The 12,439-nt window shown below is 37.9% G+C and overlaps 1 protein-coding gene across 2 annotated transcripts in view; it reads right to left on the bottom strand.

Annotated features, from left to right (window-relative positions):
* Strn (striatin) overlaps positions 1-12,439 on the bottom strand; it is a 91,739-nt gene that overhangs the window by 40,421 nt on the left and 38,879 nt on the right. For both annotated transcript variants that reach the window (XM_026785894.1, XM_005360780.3), the window contains exons 2-3: positions 10,971-11,074; positions 1,977-2,050 (exon numbers count right to left, since the gene is read on the bottom strand). In XM_026785894.1, coding sequence (XP_026641695.1) covers positions 1,977-2,050; positions 10,971-11,074 — 178 coding nt within the window. The remainder of the gene's footprint in view (positions 1-1,976; positions 2,051-10,970; positions 11,075-12,439) is intronic.

The raw sequence follows: 12,439 nt of genomic DNA, 5'->3' as shown, positions 1-12,439 counted from the left end.
TTTTCTAACAAATTTTCATTCCACCCTATGATATTCTACAGGAAAAAACAAACTTGGCAATCATCCTTCAGACATATAGATCATTAAACCTTATCAAAATAGACAGAAGTACCCCATTAAAACCCTGCATATGCTGCTATTCTTTAAATGCATAGAGACTTTTCATAAGGCATTAACAAGATTATACATGCAATGGGGTAAAAAGAAAAAGAAGAGTACCTTTTAAGTAACAATGTGTTACCAAGGTGCGGAAAGACACATTTTGATGGAAATGATCATGGAAGGAATTTTAACATATCTTATTGAACCAATGAGGATGAGGGGCACCTATATATACTCTAAGACTTAGAAAACAGAGACAGGAGAAGACCAGAGATTGACTCAGTTACATAGGAAGTATGAGGGCAACTGCATGATAGTCATCTATAAATAAATAAATAAATAAATAAATAAATAAATAAATAAATATATATTATAAAATAAATAAAATTTTGCATAAGTGTTAAAACTAAAAAACACAATACCTCAAATAGGAATAAAAAAGCAGAAAGAGGGACTGGAGAAGTGGCTCGGCAGTTAGGAGTATGCACTGCTCTTGCAGAGGATCCAGAGTTCAGTTCCCAGCATCCACATCAGCTGGCTCACAACCACTTGTAACTCCAGCTCTACGTGTCCTATGCTCTGGCCTCTACAGAAACCTACACTCAAGTTCACGTGCACATGTTCATATATATCATACACACAATTTAAAATGGAAAAATAAGAAAAGAATAAGAACCCAAATAAATACTTTTAAATGCACTTCAATAGTTTGAAAAGAAAAAAATACCCCAAAGGAATAGGTGGAAAGAAATTATCAAAACCGGAGCAGAAATAAATGAAACGGGAAAAGTGTAACGAATGAAAGAAATGATGAGCTAGGACCTTGAAAAGAAAAACAGGACTGACAACCCTGAGCTGAATTAGCTAAAAGACATAGAAAACTCAAATTAGTAAAATTAGAGGTCGACCGAGAGACAACAGATAACTAAGAATTTGGGAAAACCTTAAGAACATACTTGAAATATTCTGGGATGTAAAGTGAGACCATTAGAATCCACTGTGGAAAGCTTCTCCATTGTACTCAATTGTGGAAAATGGGAAGAATATGAATTTCTGAGTCTGGTAAGCCTGAGTTCACTCCATTGACCACATCATTTAATGACTGGTTAACCTCAGGAAAATTCTCCAACTTCGTGACTTTTAGTTTTGCATATAAATGAGAATAACAATATCTTCACTAAATGATTAAAGTTAATGAAGCTCTTAAAATTACAAGTAGGGATTTTAATAAATGACATACAAATGATTGCTAATACCTCCACTATTTGAATAAGAATTACATCTGCAATAGGACAGAAATTATGTATGGTAATAACTTTGGTACAATTTTCCTCACCCTTCATTTACATCTGATAATGAACATACCCTGTGTTCCACTAAGTAAGAAAGTTCACCTAAGGAGTCAAGTTTGTTTGCTTTTTGCTGCTGGTGGTACTGAGGACTGAACGTAGGGACTAGTACAGGCTAAGCTGCATCCCCAGCCCACTGAGGCATCATGCGTAAGAGATTGTCCAATTCCCTTATGCTCAGAGAAGAAACTTCATGTTTCCATAGTTCTGCTCTTCAACGGGATTTCAGAACAGCATGCACTTTGGTATTCTCATGCCAAACGTGTCGGTTAATGCAAGGAAGACACACTACGAAATGGCTGGTGCAGCCACCCCACGAACCTTACTATATGTAAAACATAGGCAGAACACGGTGAACTAAAAAAGGGATGGAAAAAAGTGCTACAAAATGATCTCATGACACGAAATGATTAGTTTCCAAAAACAAGACAACAAAAATAACATACAAATAGATGCTAATTTATAGTTTCAAATTTTTCTAAAAAATATTAGATTTAACTTAAACTTCCGTTATAAGCAGCTTACCAGAATCATAGCTTGGAGGCTTCATGTCTCCCTGATTCAGTTCTGTCCCATATTTCAACTTGTGGTATTTGGCTCTAATAAAGAAATGAGAAAATACAAACCATGTTAAAATAACTTAAATAAGCTTTAAGATATGTAAAAAAAAGTTATAAGTGTGCAACAGTCCCGGTTAAACATGGCCTAGAACTTTCAAAGGCGCTGAGATTTCCATGGTGTCAAAGTTGTCACAACAACAACAAAAACTTGCCGTTTTCATTGTTGAATCACCAACTGCCGTTATAACGAAGCAAACAAAGGGATAACACTAGGAATAAAAAATTTTATTTTATACCTAGGATGAACCACATAAATTCTAGTTTCTGTTGTATTCAAATTTTCTTAATGATTTTAAGCTGAATTTTATCAATTAAGAAAAGAGGCCTTTACTATACAATTTAATTTGTTAAAACTAGCCTGTCTCAATACTTGGGTTTATCTTAAAAGGAAACATTATCTATATTGTTATGTGCCTTACTTGGTACTTACAATTCTCCAAATATTCTTATGGTGAGCAATCAGAGCATAGCAAAAACCCGGATGAAGTCATCCTTGTGCAATGAGATAGCCTAGCAGTAGTGGTTAACATGTACTTTATCTTTAGTCAGAAAAAAAAAAAAACATAATTAAGAAGACTGTCTAATTTCTTTTTAAAGTTAGCAGAGTATTATTATTTTCAGCTAACTGGACTAGTCATCTAATGTAACCATCTCAGATCAAGGCAAATGAAACAAAAAAATTATCCACATAAGAAAAATTTTTTAAGATTAAATAAAAATAACACATATGCTTAATATATTTGTATATTTTAACTCTTCCCTACAAGATGAAGGGTTTTTGTGAACAAATATTTGTAAGTTAAGATAAACAACAATAAAATATTCAAATAAAAATAATTTTCAGAACCAAAGCAAGAATGAAAAAAAAGGCAACATAGCCAAATTGAAAGCATTTCTTCCTTATAAAAAAAAAAAAAAGAATGGTATGGGGGAGGAGTATGTGTTCTGGATAGATGGCTTTTCAGTTAAGAGCACTGGTTACTCTTCTTGGGACATGATTCGAAGCACCTACATGATGGCTCACAATCATCTGTAACCCTAGTTCCAGGGATCAGGAGCCCTCCTCAGCAACAGGCACATGCATGGTGCATGTACATACATACATATGTACACACATACATGCATACAGGCAAAAAAAAACCCACACACAAAAAATTAAAGTTAAAATTGTTTTCAAAAAATGGATGGAACCCTTATCCTAAGATTTTTATATAATTTAAAATTAGATAAAGAAAATTATTCACTCCGATATATGTTACTGAAATCCTTCACTATTTCTCAATAATCATTTTGTAGCTATTGATAAAAACCATATTTTTTATAGAGGGGAGTCTTAAGACAATTTACAGATTATAGCCACCAAATTGTCTAGAACATGCTTCTCCATATCCCAATGTGTCTCTTAACACAGTGATTTCATCACTGAACTAAAAATGTCCACATCTATTTCCATATACTAGATGATCAGAAGGTAAGCTGTGAAGATATTTGCCTGACTCACTGTTAGAAGAAAGTAAACAGATTCTTAATGCAATTGTCATTCTTCAGATTTCCGGAAATAGTTCATCTGCCACAGACAAAGTAACACTAACTTCTTAAAAGTCACACAACTGGCCTGACATCAGATAACACCAAATAAAAGTAGTCACAATATGAAGCTTATTTATATGATGTAAACACACAGGGAAAAAGCATTTCAATACAACACGCTGCATTAGAGTGCATTCTAGTGGTCTTAGAAAAAATTGCAACAGAAGTTAGTTTTAAAACAACCAGAAAACATTATATACAATATATGTAACAAGACAGTCACGTTATCAACTACTACTTCACAAAAAATTAAACCAAGATAAAATATGTAAATAACTGTTGTGTTTAGGACAAGCTCTGGCTCCTAAGATCTGTGTTTCCCTCTTATTAAATTTTCTAAATAAACTTTAGTAACAGCCCTCCTCAAACTTAGACCATCCTGAGAGAGAAAATGCTACAATGTTTCTCATGTTTTGATACTTCAAGTCATTTTGTTAACAATCTTGTTTACTATTGTTTTTTCTGTCTTATGACCTACAGGATAACTACAGATCTCATTACTTCATATACACCTACACTCCCTACTCCCGAATGGCCTTTACTGCATAGTATAAAACATGTTTCAAAGTTATAATACACTAAAGAACTCTTATTTTAGCTTTGTTTAAAAACCAACCTCATAAATAAAATGTTGGGAATAAAAAAACATGTCCAATCACATCTAAAATGCTAACACTAAAAAGAATGATCGTGTGTGTGTGTGTGTGTGTACACGCACATGTACAAGTGAGTGTACTGGTATGCATGCTCATGTGTTTCTGTGTAGAGACAGAAGACAAAGTTAAGTGTCTTCCACTATCATTTTGTATACTGTTTTTTGAGACAGAGTTTTCATAGAACTCAGAGTTTGCCATTTCAGCTACACTAGCTCATCAGTAAAACTCAAGTGCCTATCTCTGCCCCCATGCTGGGGTTACATTTAAGTACTACTGTGCCTGGTTTTGCTTTGTTTTTTGTGAAGGATGGGGATCTGAACTCATGTCTTTATACTTGCATGGCAAGCACTTTACTAGCTGAGCCATCTCCCCATTCCCTAGTGATTAATTTCAACACACTACTGAATTCTTATCATATGCAAGGTGGTGTGCTGACTGCTGGAAATAACCTGCAGTTTATCATGAAGTAAGAGTGAAAACAAGAGGATGTCTAGGACATAGGAAAATACAAAAAGTATTGCATACTGACATAAGCATTGTAAGCATATATCTGAAGAATGTGGACAAAGGATTATCTAACTCAGCAAAACATAGTGTCTGCAAAACATAGGTAACGTGAGATTTTGACTAAACCTCAATCATTAAGATGTACAAGAGATTTCTGTCTGGATTTGCACAAATGACTATTGTGTTTAGGACAAGCTCTGGCTCCTCAAACATAAACATCCAGTAGGTCAAAATACTATAAACATTAGGTATAGTGAGCAAAAGAATTAGAAGAAACAGAGTTCACAGAAGGTATCTGAAAAAAAAATGCTACTTACATAGGAATAGCTTTGAAATTAACCAGGTATTTCAAAGCAGGGATATATTATGATTATTCCTTTTTAAATTTGGAAATTTTACCTTTTATCTAGAAGATGAATTAGAATTTAGAAATAAAAAAGCAAGAAGACAGTTGGACTATTACAGTAAAGATAAAAGTAACAATGAGTACAGAGAAATGGGAAACACAAGAGAAAGCTTCAAAGTTGGTTTTACATAGATTCCTTAAAATTAAATTGCTGAAAAAATGTGGAGTCAAACACTGCACTATTAAAAAGAAATATGTAAGCCTCCTTATTCTGTAAAGTTTACTGTGCTTTACAGGAAGCTTTGATAAATTCATTGCTAGGTGAGTAGTTCATCTATATTAAAGATCCAGTTCTTATTTTGTCTCTTTCAAGAGGGGAACTTAGAAAATCTACACTGATCTTTACTTAGCTGTTTATTGGTGAAATGGTATAATACTGAATCGTCTTTAAAATGGTTCGGGGCCATAAGACTGTAACTGATACCAAAAGTAGAATACCAGAAGTGAGGTTCTGACCTCTGAATGGCCATTCTAGCTGTACAAACATTAACCGGGATGCATGGCTGCAAAGGTGTTTGAGTGGCCACCTTAATCTTGCTGTATGATATTTCTATTTGTGACTGTATTGCAATAAACTGATGTAACAAAATTAAATGTAAAAAACAGACCAGGGCAAAATAAATGACAAACACAGTAACTATTTTTTTTGTTTTGTTTTGTTTTGTTTTCGAGACAGGGTTTCTCTGTGGTTTTGGAGCCTGTCCTGGAACTAGCTCTTGTAGACGACAAACACAGTAACTATTAAAGCTTGCAAGAGTATGTATAAAGTTACTAAGCTTGGTCTAGGAGATGGCTCCCTGGGTAAAGTACCAGCCTGCCCAGTATAAAAAACCTAAGTTCAGATCCCCAGAACAAACATACACACAAAGCCAGAACAGGAGCTTATGTATGTAATCCCTGGAAGCTCACAGGCCAGGCAGCCTGACACAAGCAGTGGTAAACAGCAAGAGATCTGTCTCAAAAAAGAAGGTGAGGACGCACATTCAAGGTCACCCTCTGACCTTCACTCATGTACCATAGTACATACACACTGTATAGCATGTGCACACCTATACTCAAACACAAGAACATTCTCTCTCTCTCTCACACACACACACACACACACACACACACAATTTTTAAGTTGCTAATGTCTCCAAATTTTTGTTTCAAATGCCCTCAATCCATTTTTTCCTTAATTCCTGGGATTAGGACTGAAAAGAAGTCAAAAGCTCCATGATATAAAGAACATGCTTTGTATCTAGCTGTTAATATCCTCAAAAAGTGTCACTGCAGGGGCTGGAGAATGGTTCAGCAGTTAAGAGCACTGGCCACTCTCCAGAAAACCTGGGTTTAATTCTCAGCACCCACATGGCAACTCACAACTTTCTATAACTCCAATTCCAGGGGAATCCAACACTCTCTTCAGGTCTCTGGGAATACTATGTCCACACATGGTGCACATATAGGCAAAACATCCACACACATGAAATACAACTAATCATAATAATGATGACTCTTTTTTAAAGTTTCATGTAGCTGTGCATGGTGAGGCATGCACATAATCCCAGCACCCAGAGACTACAGGGGTTCCACAGCTGATGAATGTGAACATCAAGACTCTGTCCAAAGGGAAAACAACTAACCAAACTGAACAAAAAAAGTGCCACTGGATCGGAAAAACTCCCACATCACCTCACCAACACCCAGAAAACCAAAATTGGTTTTGAATCTCTCTGTTAAGGGGGGTGGGTTAAGAAAAGAAAAGAAATCTCCCTAGACTTTATCCAGTTCTTTCTCTTCTGCTCCACAACCATCTGCAAACAGTCAGGGGGTTCACCTGTCTCTTCTTCCCCTTCCCTCTGCTTCTTCCTGTGACCTGGCTCCTGATCTTATCACCTCTGGGGAACTGTCCTGTCAAGGACATCAGCAGGCACCAATGGGCAAGCCCCAATGACTACACTCAGCCACAGCTTGCATGGAGACTGCACTGGCATCTGGCAGTGTCTACCTCCCTTCTCCTTCCTCTTCCCAAACACCGCCTCTCCCTCCTCGGTGACTCTTTTTTTGGCTCTTCCTCCTTTTCCCTTCTCTAATGCACCTGCTTCCCATGGCTCGGTAGCAATCCACCTTCAACTGTGTTCTTTCATTTGTTCCACTGCCTCTCTCCCAAGTCAGGAACCTGGGAATCATTCCTGACTTTTCCTTCCTCTCTTAGGATACCATCTCCACATTTTTATAATTCTACTTCTTAGATTCTTTGTACTTAAAATGTTTTATGGCAGATACTACTATTCCAGCAGGTACTATGTTTATCATTTCTCATTTATTATTACACTCTTGACCTGATAAGCAGACCTTTCCAGTACAGTCCCCAGGAAGATATTTCTAAAATGTATTTCATGCTTAAAACCTTCCCCTAGCAGCAGGATCTCAGATTGGATCCTAGATTGGAGGTAGGGGATGATCCACTATGAAGATCACTATTAGGATATCTGACAGGTAACAGAATTAAACCAACAATAGTACATGGTGGTTAGATAAGAGAAGGTTCTTGCTCTTAGAAAACACAGGGGAAAAAACAAAAAAGAAATTACAAATTAAACTAGTTAGGGGAGAGTTAGGCAATAATTTAAGGGAAAAAACCACAGGCTCTTTGACACCAAGCATAATCAAGCAAAGAAAAATGTACAGTTGGCAAAGGCGAGTAAAGAGTACAAGAGAATTAGTTCAAGATCATTTGATAGAAACATCTGAAAGTTTCCCATGTTTCCTTCCATGTTTAAGGTAAATGTCTAAACTCCTTAAATAGACTCCACAATCCATTTGCAGTCATCAAATAATAACTAATGCCCACTATACTCTTAACATTCTTCACACACGACTACAAATTACTGTGCACGTTGTTTGGTTCTGATGTGGTCTCTCTACTTTCTACACTTGCCTCACTGGCAAAGCATCTTACCTGTTGTGATGGTAGTATAGCTGCTTCCCTCTTTCTGACCCCACTGGGGATCATGGACACATTTCTACCTCAGCCCCTAGCACCTCAGTGTACGTCTAGATACAAGCCTTCATGTGTATGCACACCCCCCCCCCCACATTTCTGGTTACTTTAGTATTTGTGTTTCAGTTCTACTGCTTTATAGATAACAAAATAATAAAAGAGTACAAACTTTAGATTCTGCCTGGAGAGTTCTGACCTATGACTCTACAACAATTACTTAGTTTTAAGTCTCTGGGTCTAGACACTGCTGGTTTGTCAACTTGACACAAACTCCAGTTACCTGGGGAAGAAGAAACAGCAACTAAGGTATTGTCCCCATCAGATTGGCCTGTGGGAATATCTGTAGAGTATTTTAATTAAAGATTGATGTAGGAGGGCCCAGCCCACTGTGAGTACCCTGGCAAGTAGTCCTGGGTTGAACAGGAAAGCAAATGAAGGGGCTGGAGAGATGTCTCAGCAGTTAAGAGTGCTGGCTGCTCTTCCAGAGGACCTGGGTTCAATTCCAAGCAACCACATGAAAGCTCACAATTGTCTGTAACTTAGTTCCCCTACACTCTGCAGGTACCAAGTGCATATGCAGTACACAGACATACATGCACACACACAAAAAAATTAAATAAAGGAAAAAAACAAACAAGCAAACAAACAAAAAAAGCAAATGGCGCAAGCCAGGAAACACAGTCTCTGCTTCCATTCCTGCCTCCAGATTCCTGCCGTGAGTTCCTGCCCAGACTTCCTTCAGTGAAGGACTGTGACCTAGAAGCTCTAAAATGAAACAAAGCCTTCCCCCCAAGTTGGTTTTGATAGGTTTATATCACAGCAACAGAAAGTGAGCTAGGACACACACTGTATTTACTCAAAATAATACATCTATTACTGTTCTCATTTCCCTCACCTCTGGAAAAGCCTACAGTGAAGACAGCTTGAGATTTAAAATATTTGCAAATTACATACTTTTAGAAATGTTTTTCTTATCTCCCTAATGTCACTTCAATCAACTTCTTAAGGCATAGAAAAATTCATTTATTTTTCCACCAACTCAAGAAACATCTTTTGTATCAATTTCTCAATGTTTAAAAATATTTACTGTTAATGCTATTTTATGGTGGTTTTATACCTAGTCCATTTGTCAACTTCAAAAAAGGAAGAAAAGCAAGAGACTATCAAAATAAGGCAAAAATGTACTAAAACAGAGAATTCTAATACCAGGTTATCAAATGTTCAGATTACTGAAAACAATGAACTACTTCAGAATGTTGATTTAAAAAAAAATCCAAAAACAACCCATTAAAGAAACTTAATCCACAAACTCTCACATGTGACCTATTTCCCTTTACTTATAACCCAAACTAGCAAAATTGTAAGGCAAGCTCTCCTTCTGGAGAGATAAGAGTATCTCACATAGGACAAAGGAAAAAAAAATTTTTAAAGTCTATTGATGGAGGAAGGTCATTGGTTAATTAATAAAGAAACTGCTTGGCCCTGATAGGTTAGAACATAGGTGGGTAGAGTAAACAGAACAGAATGCTGGGAGGAAGAGGAAATGAGGTAAGAAGCCTCAGACAGACGCCATGCCTCCCCTGTCCAGAGCAGACGCGATGCAGCTAGCCGCCAGGTCAGACATGCTGAATCCTTCCTGGTAAGACTGGTACTACACAGATTACTAAATATGGGTTAGGCAATATTGTGAGAATTAGCTGTTAAGAGGCTAGAACTAATGGGTCAAGCAGTGTTTAAAAGAATACAATTTGTGTGTTGTTATTTTGGGGCATAAGCTAGCCAGGCGGCTGGGAGCTGGGCGGCAGGAATGCAGCTCCTTCAACAGTCTATGAAAAGGCATTGTCAATCAGAGCAATTTTTTCTTAGGAAACTGTATCAAACTGAATATTACATTATAAAAAAGGGAGAAGCATCATAAAAATTTCCTTAAAATTAAAATATAATTTTACTCATGGATGAAAAAAACAGGAAATAAAAAGGACAAGACATGGATGCTCTTAGGTATGGTGGAAAAGAAAGTTTATTGTAGATTTAAAAAAGAGAATGTAGGTAAAAGCAGGAACAGGGACATCTGGGAACATCCAGAGTAGACTGGGGGAGGGGGGGTGCGTGCGTGTGTGCATGCTTGTGTGTGGGGGAGGGGGGGTGTAGCCAGGAGGTCAAAGGTATAAAAAAAGGGGCAGGTAACCAAATTATCTAAATTATACAGGGAAGAGCCTCTGGGGGAAAGGCAACCCAGCCCCTGGGCGGAAGAGTTCAGGGTAGAGGGTAGAGAATGTAATGGGTAGGGACTGAGGGATGCTAGGAGACCCGGGAAATATGTTAACTAGGCACCTCAGTCATGAACATAATCCTAGCACTTGGGAGATGAGAGGCAGGACGACAAAATGTTCAAGGCCAGCCAACACTGTCTACCCAGGGGGTCTGAGTCTCAAAACAAGCAAACCTAAACAAAGAGCAGAAGGTGGGAGGGAGAGAAACAGATGACAGTCTACGTCTAGAAAGAACATAAGCTTCATATAAGAGGCAGAGTGTGAATAAATAAGGCTAAAATGTTTTAAGCCATGTAAATTATCGTACTAAAATTATTATTTATGATAAGATTAACATATTGCATATATAAATCACATAGAATCATACATAAATGTTTATTCCCTACTCGGGTTCTCAGGAGTACACAGAACTAAGATATGGTTTTAGTTCAGGAATGGTAGGATAATGAGGAGGTGGGAACAGAAGGAGCCCACTGATTACCGTTCCTGCTTCAGAGCATATTCCAACATTTTGATCCTCCTCACTAGATCTTTCTTCAAATTTTCTTGACCTTTCCTCTCCCCCTGAAGGAAGGCAATCTGGGCCTGGAAGGGAGAGAAAGGCAAAACTCAGTTCAGAACAACATTTTAAAAACAACTTTTAGAACAGCAATTAATACAATTCCTTTTCAAATCCGTCACAGTGTAAACTAAAGAAGTATTAGCTGAAAGGGGTAAAGTCTCAATTTGAAAACAATATCCACAAGAGACCTATGTGCAGTTTATTTCAGAAAGGGATATTGCCATGTGTGGTCCCCATCTTCCCTAAGGACCTACAAAACAATAAACGGGGTACAAAGTAGACATGCAGTTTGTCCAAGGTATAAAATACCTTGGAAGATGTTTCATTTTTACAAAAAATGAAGGCAGGAAAGCAAAATGACCAGAATTCTTATAAATTCTTCCAAATTAAGAGTTTCATTATTAAGATGAGAGTTAAACATCCTGGTATATGAGGGAGGAAAGACCCCCTCATGCTAGACCCCTCATTGAGGAGAGGACAGTACCTGGGGTGGTGAGGAAGACAGTTACTTTGGGGTGGGCAGGCACTGGTAGGTCACCCAGACTTCAGTGGATAACCCTATACACATGGGCCTAGGGGCAGCACTAACGGTGGATTAACTCACACATGTGGGCCTATGGGCAGCACGGACCGGACTCTGTAGGTAAGACATGGAGTTGTGAGGAAGACAAGAGATAAGATGGGGAAGAGTAGGGTGCTGGGGAGATGAAGGGAGGGAGTGAGTATGAACCAAGACACACAAGAACACGTATGAAATTTCAAAAGTTTCCTGATATATCTAAATTTTATAAGAGAGTCCTTAACTTGGTCCTAGATTTACTCTACAAACAATAAATAGCTCTCTTTTCTCATACGTGAGAGAAAAGAGAGAGAATAGAAAAGGGACAATCAGATGCCGAGCCTCAGCACATTGCTCCTCCCTGAAGAGTGACAACAATTCAGCATTTCACCATGAGACAAATGACACACAACTTTCAGCTTCAGCAGGAAAGGGACAGGAAAGAGCAGCAGAAACAGAAAGACACTGAGGACTGAAATAACATCACTGCTTAAAGAACTGCAAGTGCTGGACTACTAGCTTGTCCAAGCAGTTTGTAAGCTCTATAAAGGCAGGAAGGTGCTCATTTAAAGTGCGTCAGATAACCCCAATTTACTGCTTGCACATGCTCTTCTCACCCATTTCTACCACAGCAACAAAGGGACAGACAGCAATGTTATTTGTGTATGTATGAACACTGCTTCCCACTCAAGAAAGAATGTCATACTTAAGGAAGACTTTAAAAACACCCCTAAAAGCCAGGCGGTGGTGGCGCACGCCTTTAATCCCAGCACTCGGGAGGCAGAGGCAGGCAGATCTCTGTGAGTTCGAGGCCAGCCTGGTCTACAAG

The sequence above is a fragment of the Microtus ochrogaster genome, linkage group LG3, assembly GCF_000317375.1.
Source record: "Microtus ochrogaster isolate Prairie Vole_2 linkage group LG3, MicOch1.0, whole genome shotgun sequence".
Classification (NCBI taxonomy): Eukaryota; Metazoa; Chordata; class Mammalia; order Rodentia; family Cricetidae; genus Microtus; species Microtus ochrogaster.
This window is presented reverse-complemented; position numbering and strand designations above follow the sequence as displayed.